General features: G+C 36.8%; 1 protein-coding gene across 5 annotated transcripts in view; it reads left to right on the plus strand.

Annotated features, from left to right (window-relative positions):
- ARAP2 (ArfGAP with RhoGAP domain, ankyrin repeat and PH domain 2) overlaps nt 1-15,961 on the plus strand; it is a 251,214-nt gene that overhangs the window by 49,201 nt on the left and 186,052 nt on the right. For all 5 annotated transcript variants that reach the window (XM_069068703.1, XM_069068712.1, XM_069068731.1 and 2 more), the window contains exons 3-5: nt 3,034-3,092; nt 8,022-8,098; nt 15,129-15,217. In XM_069068703.1, coding sequence (XP_068924804.1) covers nt 3,034-3,092; nt 8,022-8,098; nt 15,129-15,217 — 225 coding nt within the window. The remainder of the gene's footprint in view (nt 1-3,033; nt 3,093-8,021; nt 8,099-15,128; nt 15,218-15,961) is intronic.

The following is a 15,961-nucleotide window of genomic DNA, read 5'->3' on the forward strand; positions in this document are numbered from 1 at the left end:
TGCAATCAGATAACCCAGAGTCTGAGGTTGACTTTCTATTCCTGAATCCCAGAGTGCTGTTTAGCAGTTTGAAATTATTTTGAATTATAATTTGAAATATATGTTTACATGTTTGAATTTTAAGGCAGTTTTGAAGAGTGTATATATTTAGGTTAACATGGACCCTGACAATCTACTAATGAGCTGAGGTACATTCATTTATGTAAGTGTGTCAAGAACACAGGAACACATAGAAACTTTATAGTCACTTGCTTTGCCCTGTGGTAAATTCAGAATATCTAGGGTAATCTGAAGACCTAAGTGTGGAAGTGGTTTTCCCACAGGTGAGAGTTAAGTGGGACTGCAGTAGTCGGTCTGCCAATATTAAGCAACTTTAAACCAAGCGTTGTACAAAAGAAATATTGTCCCTTCCCTTGAGGAGCACATAACTTGGAGGAGAAAATGCCCCTACCCCCTCTACACATATCCAGCAATCGAATAGTTCTTCCTGGTAAACATATCATGAAGTAAAAACCAAGAATTGCAGTGTGTGACTGCTTTGGGGACATGGAATAGGAAGTAAGGGAGTAAATAGCCTGGAAGACCACTAGAGAGGAACAAAATCTGAGCTGAATATTCAGAGAGAAAGGATAGTGTGTGGAAACTGCAGCCGTTCATAGAAGAGAGACAGTGGCTTAGAGAGAGCCACATAGGTTTGCTTGATTTCTAGTATGGCCTGGCTGGTAAGCAATGCATCAAGATGATAGGATCATAGATTAGAGCTGGAAAGCATTGTAGAGGCCATCATGTCCAAACCCCTCATTTTCAGATGAGGAAACTGAACCTCCAAGAGGCTGAGTGACCTGCTCCAGGTTCCACCGCTATTAAGAGTTTGAGCCAGCATTGGAACACCAGCATTCTATCCATTAGGCCACCTTGGTGCCATTAGAGAAGGGCTCTAGTAATTGCTGAAAGGGTCTAAAGGTTTAAATTTGATGTGCATGACATCTTGTTGCCACTCTGCTGGGTTCTGAGATGGAAATAATAGGGATTAAACATTTGAAGATTTTTTTTTCTCTCTTAATGTATAGGATAGATGGGAACAGGCCAGTGTAAATGATAGTGCTGGTTATAGTTCAATAAGAGGTAGATAAATATGTGGCTGGTGTGATTACAAAGAAGCCAGCTGTAAGAAATCTGAGAGGCCTTAGACCTTAAAGAGCACTGAAGAGAGGCATTGGAGACTACTTGAAGAGTTTAGGAGAACATATATTGTTAAATGCTGATCAAAGGTAATTCACAATCATTGGAAAGCTCACTGATTTATCACATTTTCTTATGAGACAAAGCTGGAAGATATAGTGTTATACAAGATGATAGGGTCAGAATCTTAAAAGATCTGGACAATCCAGAGCACTGACTTGATCTAACAGGATGAAGTTAAACAGGGATAAATAAAAAGTCTTATAAGTTGGGTGAAATCATATGTGTAAGATGGGGGAACCAATTTGGGCAGTAATTTGCCCAAAAAAAAGTTTGGTGGGTTTAAGTACTATTCAGGCTTGATACTAATATAGGCTGCTTTAAAAGAGGTATAATTTTCAGCAGTAAGTAGGTGACAGTCCCCAGTTTATCAAATGTCCTTCCTATACTGTGGTGCCCCAAACTGAACCACGTTCTACATATGGTCTGCTCTGGTCAGAGTAGCCAAAGGAAGGCTGCCAGCATAGTGACCAGCTTTGAGTCCATATCTGTATGCTGTATGAGAATTAATTGAAAGAACTATGGATATTGAAAGGACAGTACACATGGGCAACGTGGATTAGATTTACTCAAATTCCAAAGATCAGAATTAGGAATAAGATGTGGGAGTTGTGAAGAGGCAGATTTATTCTGGCTATAGGAAAAAAAAGTTCTCACTAATTTGAATCATATCAAAGTAGATGGTTGTCTCATCAGGTATTGGACTCAGCCTGCATGAAGTTCCTGGGTAGAGAGATGGGTGGTTATTTTGTAGTTGAGATCCTTTATTTTCAGTTTTATGTTTGACTAGATGATTGGGAAAGCCCTTTTTAACTGTAAAATTATGTGATTCCATAGTTAACACTAACTGGGAGGGAGGCAAAGTCAATTGGTGAGATGATTGCATCAGTGAACATTTTTCTAGGGATATAGTTTGGAATAACTTGTGTGCTAATAATAAGTAGCCCTTTGAGCCCTTCCCTTGATTTCAGAGGAAATAGATGAAAGTGACAGTGCAATTAGCATATCAGTTTATATTAAATGTAAAGGAGCAAGGACACAATAGACCATGGAACTGAGTAGGAATTCCAAGACTTAAAACTGGGTTATGTAGTTCTGAATTTAGGAGATGCTTGATGTTGGGTAATTCATTTAAATTATATGAACATCATTTTCTTCATCTATAAAATGAAGATAATAATGTCCCTCTTATCTGAGAGTATTGTAAGGATCCCACTGAGTTAATGCATGTGTAATTCATAAATTCTAGGGCTGTATTCAAATTCCAAGCATTTAATGACATTTGTATATTGCTAATGTGCCTATTACACAGTTTATCCTAAAGGATTTTCCAGCATCTATTGAAATACTTTTTAAAAATTTGTTTTTCTATAAATGGTCTAATAAGTACCAGTTAGTTTCATTATTAGAATTGGAGGTTTTATTATATGGTATGGGTTGTTTAGAAAAAAATAAAGCTGATTTACTGGTACTGAAAATAATTCTTATAATTGAAAGGTGTTCCAGACTTGCTGTGTGAATTTGGAGAAGTAATTTAATCTCATTGTGTTTTGGTTTCCTCATCTTTAAAAGATAGGGTTTTGGTTTTAAATGATTTCTAAGATCTCCTGCAACTCTGCAAAAGATGTTAGACGTGTTGTGACACTAAGGAAACAAAACTCCAGAAAAGTTGTGCTGCTAATTTTAAATATTACCTTTGCTACTGTAATTGTTATTGCCAAGTGAGTCTAAAACTAATTATTGACCGTCTTGTGAAATTAATTTGTAACTGACTCTCTCCTTTGTTTGAAGCTATGCCCGAGACAGGAGAATTGGTGGTAACTCCAATGGAAAGACATTCACCATGCAAAGTGAGTTGACTCTTTTAAACCAGCAGTCACTGATTGTTTTAACTGCATATTGAATCAAAATTGTCAGACTACCTATTTCATAAGCAAGGGGAAAAGGAAATGACATAACTAATTGTCTGTTTATACTACATGCTTGGGCACTTTTAAAGTGAGTGAATGAAATATACAACAAAGCCTGCTTGGAAACCTTGAGCATTAAATACATGTTTATATAGAAAACTTGGGTCATTCTCCAGGCACAAATGAAAGCATTTAGTTGGATTAGCTGGAGCTGGCAGTCTGTTTGTGCATGATAAACAGGAAATACTTGAGAGGGATGTCCCAGCTAATTGTTCTTTGACCAAAAACCTTTCTTCCTTTATGCTGCAAGTTCAGATGCTTTTTTCTCAATAAAAGGTGGCAAATACCTCAAGATCAAATGCCTCTCTGAGAGGTGACAGGAGGGGCAAAGTTGCCAGCAGAAAGCAAAAGAGATGTGGCTATAGCATTTTTTCTGATTGCTCTTCTCTAGGAAACTTGAGTATTTTATATATCGGCAGTTTAGACCTAGAAAAGCACTGGATATCTGAATAATCAGATATGTCATAATGTGCTTTGTCAGTGAACATTTCACAGTTCTGCATTGGCAAATCTTCCACTCAAGTCCTATTCCATTGCCTTACTATTATATGGGCCTAACCTCATTGTCAGTGAAGTGCAAATTCTGGCATATTCTTAGCAGGTAGAAAGACTTTGAGTAGAGTATGCCTGATGTATTGTGTCATTTTAGGACCAACTTAATTTGGAGGGGCTCGTCAGCCGGTTGGCCATTGCAGTGAAGCATTGCAGGAGGACATTAGTAATAATGGGACCTTCTCTATTTCTATTTTCTAGGGCTTTACACAGAGTTAGTGGCCAAGGCCATTGAATGAAGGGGAGGGAACAATACTGAACTAAATGGGGTAGTGGGAGTGGGGTTAGGAGTGTTGGGCACAGAACACTACTGTTAACTTGAAGAATTCTGAGATGAGTCAATTCTAACTTCCTGACCCAGCTAAAGCAGTGACTTTTATTAAGAAATTATGCCCCTGGTGATGCTGTTTGGCTAGAAATCAAAATACCCAATATGGGCAAATCAAGAAAACATTCCTCATTGATTTACTCTTCTTCGTGTTAAATATAGTTATAGTAAATGCCCAGATTGCTAGGAAATGAGGTGTTGTTAATTTTCAAAGGGGTGACTCAGAATTGTCATTATGAACATAAGTTATTAATATATACTTTTGGGAAGAAAGTAGAGATCATTCACCCATTTTCTAGTTGTTTCGATTCAAATCATGTAAGTTTTAATTTTATTTCCTTGAAGGTGAACCTTCCTATAGATGTTGATGGTAGTATCCTAGTTTTACAAATTGAGGAAATGAGGAAGAGAGAAATTTATTTAACTGGTTTACAGATTCCCATGTTTCCTTGAGCATAATTTTAAAAGGATCACATACATAATTAAATCTAAACCAACCATAATAAATGGGAAAGTCTGTTTTGGTTAATTAGAGGCTTAGTTAATGTGGAAGGAATACCAAATGAATACAGTATTTGGAAGAATAGTTTTTTTTTGTAAGTTTGTAGGTTACATCAAACAATTATTTAGATAAGTGACCATTAATATAATTTTGGCCTATCTGTTTTAAAATTTTATAGTTTGATTATGAAAGTAATGCTTTCTTATGGCCCTAACTTTTTTTTTTTAATCCTAAAGTTTTGAAGAAACTAATTTTCTTCTGCTTCCCAAAGGTTGGTCTGGAATATTTGCAATGCCACCTTACTTGAGAAAAATAAAGTTACCCGCTGTGCAAAATCTTGGTATATTTATTAGAGCTCAAAAGATCAAACTCCAAATATTTACTGAGTTCCTACTATTTTCTTTTTCTAATTAAATTTTATTTTTCCAGTGAACAAAAATCAGGGTGTTTTTTTCCTTTTTACCCCACTCTTACCATTGGGGAAGAAAAAATACATTTGAATAAATATAAATAGTTGAGCAAAACAAATTCCCATATGTCACATTCTGCAGCCTGAGTCCAGTTGTAAAGCCAAGCACAAGCAGCTTTCCAGAGGATGGCTGCTGTGAACAACTTTTCAAGGTTCTGATTACATAGTATAGTGAACACTCTATTCAATAATAAATCAAAGCAAAACATTCACAGAAATCAAGGTATACAGCATTCACAATATTACAGTTTATCACAGAAAATCAAAATACAACATTCACAACTTATCACTAATAAGGCCACATAGTTTTCACCACAGTGATCTCGTAGTTTTCAACAAAGAACAACAATCAGTCATTCAATAAACTCAGTCATTGAATTATCCTTAAGGAGGTTTGCCTCCTTAAAGGACACAAAGTACAGTAGTCAAAGTTCTCCTCTCATGGGGCACACTAAGTTACAAATCAGTCACTTATTCAGTCATTAATCACTATTCAATCAGAAAATACACAAGCCCTCCATCCACCCCTAGGTCAGTAGTAAATTACAATTTCTCAGTCAGTACACAGTATCCAAGTAAAGTCTTCTTTCAGCTTGACTCAGGGTGGTCTCTCAGATTCCCGGATCCCCTTCCATGGTTCCAGATCCTACCTGGATCCATCAAACTGTCACCTGGGTTCAAAGGCAAATAGCTCCCAGGTCCTTGTCCAGCTCTCTGAGTACTTCCTGTGCCACGCTGAAGCTCACAGTGTCCAGTCCACCTTAAATCCTTCACAGTCTCTGTTCCTGGGGGGTGAAGGCTTAAGAAAGCCACAAACAGGTTCATGCAAAGTACCAGCATCACAGTCATGCTTCCTCAGTCTTTGGAAGCTCCAGATGGCTCTTGGATGTCTTCAGCAGCTCCCCAAACCTCTGGCTGGCCCTCAGACTCAGCAGCATCTCAGCAGAAGCTCCAGCTTGTTTGAAGAATCAAAATCATTTCACCCAGGTTCCCAAAATCAAAATCATTCTCTCCAGCCTGGGGGGCCTTTCCTCTTCAGCCTCCTCACTGGCAGCAGCTTCTGCCTCCATGAAGGTCTGTCTGACTGTAGCAGCAAGCACCCCAAGCATCCTCAGGGTTTGCAGCTACCACAGGTTCTTGGATCTGCTTTGTTAAAGGAAAGCAACTCAAAATGGGTTAACAAGCTTACTTTAATCAGTCAGACCATATATCGTTTACCTTGTTCAGGGCAAAAAGGTCAGCACCCCGAACTTCAAAGTATACAGGCAGAATTATCAAGACATTAACAGATCAAGCAGACATCTTTCCAAACTGTCCAACCATTACATCCATACCCAGTCAACATCTGGGTTTCCACGTCTGGGTTTTTCAAAGCCGGGGGACTCTCAACAACGGCTTCCCAGAATTCAGATCAAATCACAGAACACTTCTCAAAGTGAGTCCCAAAACAAAGCTACACATCAGGGCTTATATAGCCTTCTCCTGGCTCAGAGAATGTAACAACCTTATTGACTCACTGGCCAATCAAGAAGTATCTACTGAAAAACAAGCCTCCCTCCCCAGGCTTCAGGTGCATTTTAGCCTAGGGGCAGGGAAGATCTTCCAAATTTTCATTCCCATTACACTGACCCAGCAAGGGCTTCTCCATATACACACAAGGCATTAGCTCCTTCCTGTTTCAGCCAACCCCTTCCTGTTACATCAGCAACAGGGGTTCATACCTTCTGTTTCTTTAACAGAGACTTAATTAATTACTAAGTGCTAAGTACCTCTCAGTTTAGCAATACAAAAAGAACTTCAGATTTCATTACTATTATACCAGTTCCTACTATTTTAAAGGCATGATGCCAGCTCTGTGAGAGTTGCTTAAGGCAGTCTTTATCCACAAGTAGTGTAGAATCTAATGAATAAATAATGGCCAAAGTTTATATAACACTTTCTATGTGTCAGGTATTTTTGCTAAGTGCACTGAAATTATTCTCATTTGATCCTCACAACAACCCTGGGAGGTAGGTGCTATTGTTATCCCCATTTTACAGATGAGGAAACTTAGGCAAATGGGGTTAAATGACTTGCCCAGGGTCACACAGCTAGTAAATGTCTGACATAAAATTTCAACTCAGGTCTTTGTGACTTCCAGGTCTGGTACTCTATCCTCCATGCCACTTCACTGCCCAGTTGAGGAATTAAGACAGAAACACATTAAAATATCACATAACACTAGATGAGTGAAATCGGAGTTGAAGAAAATAGTACCAGAGCTGTTACAAAGTAGTACCTGATTGGTTGTCAAAGCAGTGGTATACATAATAATATAGGGTTTCAGAGAAAGCAAAGATGAAGGGAGTCAAGCTTATTAAGGAAGACTTATCAGGAAGAGGATTTTGAACGATGGCTTGAATTTCCAATAGCGAAGGAATGGTGCCTAGGGAAGTATTTTGTGGCAAAAATGATGGAACAAATGGGCAGAAAGTAAAGAAGGTATGCTTGGATGGAATGACCAGAAAAGGTTTGGGAGTGTAATATGGTTCCAACAACCTTTTATAATAATTCACTAATTTGCAGATCTGTAATTTTATTGATATGGCTTCAGCATGAACAAAGATCATATATCAATACAACTTGTTAAGTGGTCCTTGTGCATTGCTGTGACAAAAGCTCACCATCTTGTGAGCATCTAGAAGATGAGATTCTCCCACCATGAGAGAGCCTGGCTGGTTTTTGAAAGATACAAATGCATTTTTTTTGTAGCTGCAACTTCCATCTCACATGGCAAAGCCTTGGAGACCAACAAGCCTTTTCATACCATGATGAAGAATTGGAGGAGTACATTTGTAAAATAATTTTTAACATAAATAAATGTTAGTGCTGCTTTAACTTAATGTAATAATTTAATTTAATAATTTAATTAATAATTTTTAAAGGTAATTTCTTTATCTTTTACTCTCTCCTCAAAAGAGTCACTTGAAGAACACTCATCTTTGATCTTTCCACATGGGGATACTTTTGTTTTTAAGAGCACAGAAAATTCCAAGGTGAGTTGGTTTAATGTAAATATCTGGATTTTTGTATATATTTCCTACTCTCTTTTCCTATATGTCTATGCCTGCAAAGGTACACGTGTATATATATATATTATATATTATTATCTTTTTTTTCATAGTTTTTTTTCGGTGAGTTAAATATGAAGGAGGCACATTTTAACTTCCATTAAAAGGTTTCAGATGACAATAAAGTGTCTATCATGAAAACACTGTCAATTTCATTTTTTTTCAATGCTTGTTATTCGTGCAACACAATTATCTTAACATTTCAGAAAGTATGTTAATGCATTACAGACTTTTCTGTATAGTACTCACCTATAAATTATTTAATTTCAAATCAGTAAATATAGCCTGTTTGTAACTATTTTAAGATCTAGATTAGTCAATTTTTCATGTATTGAGGTCTTTTGCTTTGACATGAGATCAAATGAGACAAGTGTTTAGCACAGTGCTTGACAAGTGTTATATAAATATTGGTTATTATGGAGTCTGAATGCTGTTCGAAGCATACTGTTTTTTTTTTTTCTTGTGGTTTTTTCCTTTTGCTCTGATTCTTCCTTCACAACCAGACTAATTTGGAAATATGTCTAATAGGATTGCACATGTATAGCCTGTATCAGATTGCATGCCATTTTGGGGAAGAAGGAGGGTAAGGAGAGAGAAAAAAATTCAGAACTCAAAATCTTATAAAAGTTAATGCTGAAAATTATTTTTACATGCAATTGAAAAAATAAAATACTGTTAAATAGGAGAAGAAAGAAAAATAAAGTGGAAAAAAATAAGTATTATTTTTATTGTTAAGTTTTTGGTGTGTTTTCTTTATCACATCATTGCATCATTTACCTGTCTTTAACACCTGTGTAGGATAAGGATTAATTTTTTTAAAATTTATTATTTAAAATTTTATTTTTTATTTATTATTTAAAATTTAAAAAAATTTTAAATTTAAAATTGAGCGCATTATCTACATCTTTTCTAAAATATTAAGGACAGGTGGCAAGAATTGTTTAAAATAAAATATGTAGATTACTTATGGGTTTTATTTATGCTAGTTATTGTTGTCTCTACTGTATCACCAAGATATGCCTAAGTGTACTCAGTGACTATAAGTTCTCTGAGGCCAAGTACTGTTTATTTTTTTGCCATCATATCCCTCCTCCAGAGAAGCAGCATGGTATTAATCTGAAATCCTGGGAGACACGGGTTCAGTTTATGCCCCTGAGACATAGTGACTGTCTGACCCCAGGGAAGTCCCTTCACTACTCAGTGTTCTAGTCAGTTCTCTAAGACTATAAGTTGCAGAGAAATCCTCAGCCTGAGTTGGTAGAGATTTTTTAGTCTTATACCAGAATTTCCCATACCAGTGAAATCACAAGTCTAGGCCCTGTCTCATTTCCTATGCTAACAGAGTACCTTCAACATAACAGATGTTTAATAAATAAGTTGATTGGAATTCATCCTTATGTATATGAATTTAGAATACAAGCTAGTTTGTTGTTTTAATGAAAACATTAGGTAATATAAAGTACTTTTAAAATTCACTTGTGTACTAACATTTTAATTCCTCTTAGGAATTAAGGATTGTTCAGCTGACTACCATTAAAAAGAAATTTTTTTCTCCAAATTAAAGCCAAAAATCAGAATAGTTTTGATTGCCAAGTAAGCCAATATAAAGACTTATGTTCTTGTCAGATACAATTTAGATAAAGTGAAAAGATAAATTTCCTAGTTTATAAGGTTGGGTCACTATATCTTCCGATGCCCTAAGGCAATATAACCTTTTTGCTAGTATAGATAAATATTAATTAGTGAGAGTAAAAAATGTCCAAATGATTGGGTACAGGGATACCTAAGCTCCTTAAGAGTCTACCCATCATGACAAACCTTTAATAAACTGTGCTTTTCTTTGGCCGAGAGAAGACAAGTAGAATTCATTCAGTAGGACCTGGCATGTTGGTATTTTGGGGTCTTGAGCACCCTAAACCTTAAACCTCAACACAAACACTATATAGCCCCGGTGGTTGATAAAGCGTTTGGGATATTTTATTTTGGAGCCATTGTTAAGATTTTTACCTGATTTTTAAGTCTCTTGGATAAGAACTTCACAGTGTTTTCTCCTTGGTATATAAATAGCCCTAAGGGCTTTTCAGTTTTGGAACTTGTTGCCTGTGGATATTATGGATCTTTTGATTCTTGGTGAATCATTCCAAATAAGTTAGGTAATAATAGTTTTAGAATTGTGTTTAGTTTAGCCGGGCCCAGAGAAAATAAAATGCAACCAAGTTATTAACTATTTACTGCTTATCAAGTAATGGGGAATAAGGAACATACATATGCAAATCTCCAAAGTATTTGGAAAGTGCATGAAAAAGGTACACAGTGAAATATGCAATTCTACAGTATGGAAAAATATATTAAAAATGTAACATTCAAGAAAATCCATTAGTAAGGTATTAAGGTTTTAAGAGAAAAATGGTTAGCTTTTTGGTGACAGTAGGTACCCTTTGGTTAGTCTGGACAATTACATTTCTGTGACATGTAACTCAGGCTAACTGTTCTGGTGTTGAATAAATGAATTAAAAAGCATTTATTGTATAACTGCTGTTTGCAAAGAACTTGCTAGTCTCTGGGAATACATATACAAAAGTGAAAGAACCCTGCCTTCAAGAGACTTATAATCTTGGGGGTGGGGTTAAAGGGGGAGAGAACAGGCATTTTTCAAGTACCTCCTATGTTCCAGGCATTGTACTTAGTGCTCTGGGATTCCTTAGTATTTTGGATCACTGTCAGCAGGGATATGAGTTTGTGTTTAACCCGGGGGTAATCATAGTTCTGATAAACTTACACAAATCTTTTTTCTAGACCTTGAAATTGGAAATGTCTACCCCAAGTATTCCATATTGAGTATGACCTAGAAGCAGCTATCTTCAGCAAATAAACACTCTAGGGTGGTACAGGTGGATTAGTGCCACCACAAGGAATGAGGCAGAATCACATCAGTCATTCGATTTGCTATAGATAGCAAAATTCGGGTTTTTTTGATGTTTTTCATCTTCTTCCACATGGCAATTGTTTAATTCTCTTCTATGTAATATTCTTTGTCAGAGAATGAGGGGAGAAAGTTGGCTTATAAAATGTTGTAAAATATATTTAAGGAATATTCTTTTACTCAGATGTGAAAAATCACCTTAATTTAGCAACATAAAAAGTAGTTTTAGATTGATCTTTATTGAGATATGAGAGTGAAGTAAGTAATAATTAAAAATTTCTTGCAAAGAAGATGACAGTCTTTCATGTAAGGAAAATCTTAATAATTACAACTATCAGAAATAAAATGGGGTGCTGATTCTATGTTATAACAAGGTGAGACACTCATAGATCATTCAGCAATTAACAGAAGGAGATTTACTAACCATAACAAGAGAAAGATAGGGACTGAGGACATCTTATTTGATTTTGCTGAGTGGAGCTATCTTGAGCAAGTTTTCCATGACCATGCAGACCAGAATGGCTTACTTCATGACTGCGTTGTGCTCAGGCACATCAGGAAGTGTTGTCCATAGTCTGAACCTTTAGTTCTCTGGGCCAACCAAGACTTAAGGATGGTCCCAGTACCTTTTAAGGAAAAATTAATCTGACATCGGTAGGGGTAGGAGTTAGGATGTTTGTTGTTCCCATCACAAGTGCTTAGAGAGAAAGTAGGTGCCTCCTCCCTGGAGGCCTTTAGACAATGGTTGGTTTACTGTTACTTATCAGGGAGAATGGAGCTTCTTAGTCATATATGAGTTGGTTTAAATGACCTCCAAAGATCCTTCAAACTCTGATTTCTCATGTTTTCCTTTAGTATTTGATAACTTGTCTGCTATTCATTTTTAATGCAGTTTTTTAAATGTGATAAACTACTATTAAAAAGTGAGAAGATCAAATCAGGGGAGAAATCTGATAAAAAAATTAATTGAATATTGTTTCTCACAGTATGAAATTTTTATTGAAGTTAAAGTACAACCTTTTGGGAATTACTTAAAAAACCCTTTGTAATACTTGTTTACATAAATGTTAACATTCACTCAAGTACACTAACCTTCCAGTTTCTCAGCTCCCATGATATTTTTCTCTTTGCCTCAGCCACACACAGGGATGGTCATATGCATGGCCTCTCTGAGTCACAAGAAATTGTTCTACTTCTGCAATTTAGAAAAACCGAAACACTTCTTGCCCATTATAACCTTCTGTCGCTTCATTTTTGCCTGTGCCTTGCTGTTACTCATTCAGTCATGTTTGACTTTTTGTGACCCTGTATAGGATTTTCTTGGCAAAAATACAGGAGTGGTTTGCCATTTCCTTCTCTAGTGAAACAGAGGTTAAGTGACTTATTCAGGGTCACACAGGTAGTAAGTATCAGAGGCCACATTTGGAACTTAGGTTTTCTGACTTCTGGTGCAGTATTCTATCCACTGAGCCACCTAACTGCTTCCAAGGCAAACAGAGGTTAAGTGTCTTGCCCAGGGTCTCACAGGTAGTAATGTCTGATGCCTAGTGCTCTAGTCTCTGAGCCATCTGTCATTTTTTCCTGGTGCTTTACTTGACTTTTAAATACTCTTCCTCAGTTCAATACCCTCTGATCTTCCAGGCCTACTTCCAGGCCTAAGTAATTTCCCAGGCCATCATACTTTCTCTGTCTTTACTCTTCTACCTTCCTAATCTCTACCCTTTAATAAACTAGGCCAACTTCACATAATACTTTTAAATCCCTTTCTTCTGTTCTTTGTACAGGCCTTGCCTAACGTTAACCCCAGATTACATTCAATATCATCTTCTCTACTCCTAGATATTCTTAAATACTCTGAATGGTGCTGGAGAGTCACTCAGCTTTACTGTAACTTCATGTTATTGTATCTCTTTTCTTTTCTTCTCTTGATCACACAACTCCATAATGTTATTGTCCCATTACTACTGATAAATCTCAGCCTTTCTCCTTCCCAAGGTCAGTCCCCTCTACATGTAACCTTAATCCCATTGCCTTCCATATTCTCTAGCATTGTCATCCCCATTTTCCTTGCTCCTCTTCAATCTCTCCTGTGCTATCGCCTACATGCCTGAAAATTACAAACATGCCCAAATCTTTTCCTCCCCCATTTTCAGAGAATCATCACTAGACTCTACTGGTCTCATAAGAAATATTATATATTATTCTTCTCTTTTCCAAAGTCCTAAAAAAAATTGCCTCTATTTTCTTTCCTTTTCCTTCTCAACCATCTGTAATGTTGTTCCCAGACTCATCACTCAATCAAAATAGCCCCCACCAAAGCCACCAGTCATCTCTTAATTGTCAGATCCAGTGCCCTTTTCTCCAGTCCTTTCTTTGTTGAACTCTCTTCAGCATTTGCCCTTGTGGACTATGCTTCCTTCCTGAATACTTACTCTTCTCTGGGTTTTTGTGACACGTAGCTTTTCTCTTCCTACTTTTATGATTGCTTCTCAGTCTACTTTGCTGCATCATTATCTATATCATATTCAGCAGTTGTGGCTGTGTGCCAAGGCTCTGTGCTGAAGCCACTTCTTTTTATATGCTCTCTCTTTTCATGATCACCTAAGCTCGTATTTCTTTGCTGGTGACACCCAGATTTATACATCCATCCCTTGTTTCTCTCCCACGATCCTGTCCTGAATCATCAAAAGCCTATGGATATCCTGGAGACGTCTCAAACTCAGCATATCCAGAGCAGGTCATCATTATTTTCCACAAACCACGCCTCTTCCATACTTCTCTGTTTCTGTTAAGGGTGCCACCATTCTTCCAGTCACTCAGGTTTGCAGTCTTGATGCCAGCCTTCCTATCACTCATCCCACATTGCCAGTCATTTACTGGATCTTGGCATTTTTACCTCCGTCATATCTCTTATTTGCCTTCTCTCCACATAGCCACCATCCTGGATCAGATCCTCATCACTTCTCATCTGGACTGTTACCCTAATCTCTATTTGTGGTATTGCTGCCTTAAGTCTTTTCTCTTTTCAAACCATCTTCCCCAAAATGGCCATATTGAAAGTCTTATATCATAGGACTGATCACCTTACTCTCCTATCAATAAACTCCATCTCTTTATTATCCCTAGGATAAAATGCAAATTTTTCTTTTGGGCATTTAAAGTCATTTGCAGCCTGGCATCAGCCTATCTTTCTAGCCTTATTATATGATAGTTTCCTCCATCCATGACATCAAAATGGTTCTTAATGTTCCTCAGCTAATGTTCCATTGTTCCATCTCCCATCCCTGTGCTTTTGCATAGGTTGTCTCCTGGAATGCACTCTGTCTCTCATAATGCCTCATTTTCTTCAAAACTCAGCTCATTGGCCACCTTCTACATGAAATAGTTACTGATACTCGTAGTTGCTAATGCCTTACCTCTAGCCCCAAATCACCTTGTATCTATTTTGTATATTCACAAATATGTACCTCTTGTCTCTCCCTGCTGCACTCAAAACCTCATTGAGGGCAGGAGTGTTGTACTGATGTCTTTGCATCCCCAGCCCCTGACATAATTTCATTTCTTTTCCTCTCCTCTTCTCTCTTTCTTCCCCTTCCACTTCTTCCCCCTCCCTTTTCTTCCCTTCTTTCTTTCCTTTATTCCCCCTTCCTTCCTCCCTCTCCCTCTTTTTCTTTCTGTTTTTATTTTATTTCTCAATTACATGTAAAAACAATTTTAAACATTCATTTTCTATAATTTTTGAGTTCCAAATTCCCTCCTTTCCCTCTCCCCAACTTGAGAAGGTAAACATTTTGATGTTGATTATACATCAGTTGTCATACAAAACATATTTTCATATTATCTAGGCACTTCATAAATGCTTGCTTGACCAATTGATTGAAAATAAAACAAGTAATTTGATGTTAAAACTCAATGTGCAAGTATAAATAAGAGTTGAAAACTCTGTATGTTAGTTTAACTATACCCATATTTAATATGGAACACATTAAAAACAAAGAGGAACTTTTATTTTTGTGTCTATATGTCTTACAGAAATCCTTGAAAAATGAATTTTGGACTGTTGAAGAAAAATTCAAAAAGGAAGCGGGTCCTGAAAGGAGTTTGCCTTTTGGACAATCAAGGTACTCAGTCAGCACTTAACAGAATACTTTATTTCTTTTTTAAGTGAAATAACTATGGTATTGACATTTAAAACTTCATTATTTCATTTAGATTGATGTTGGGAAGATACCTTCCTTTTAATAACTGAGTTATTAAAAATCAGCAAGTACCATAAGGATTTTTGTAGGGTGGCAATTGGTACTGATTATATTTTTTATTTTGGAGTATTACTGTGTGTGTGTGTGTATGTATGTATAGAGGATGTACACTCTAGTTTTTTTGACTATGATGGTGCTTTACAATTAGGAACTTCTTTTTCAAGAGAAAGGAAAGAGAGCTGGGTCAGGAGTTGGGAGGTTGTAGTCCCAGTTTTACCCTTATAGCCATGTAACCTCTCTTCTAGGCCTCGGATGTCCCATCTATAAAGTGGAGACAACACATGTAATACCTACTAGGAGGCTAGATTGTATGCCTGTGGGATTTTATGACTTATGATTACCTAAGTCAGTAGAGCCCCAAATGAAATATGGGCTTGACCATTCAGCTTGACTTTCATCACTGTATCATGCCTATCTAGAGCTTAATTTTTGTCTTGAATTATTGAGCATGGCTTTCTACTGAAACTAGGGTACAGCAGATCTCTATGTTCAGTGATAGTCATAAAAGGCTTGATGGAGGTGGCAAGAAAGATTCTTGATTGTATATTCCAAATACAGCCATTTTGGTGTGAATATCTGCCATGTAATAGTAGAGCAAAACAATCC

The sequence above is a fragment of the Petaurus breviceps genome, unplaced genomic scaffold (genome assembly GCF_028583685.1).
Source record: "Petaurus breviceps papuanus isolate PSGF00001 unplaced genomic scaffold, PetGlider_PUasm1.0 140, whole genome shotgun sequence".
Classification (NCBI taxonomy): domain Eukaryota; kingdom Metazoa; phylum Chordata; class Mammalia; order Diprotodontia; family Petauridae; genus Petaurus; species Petaurus breviceps.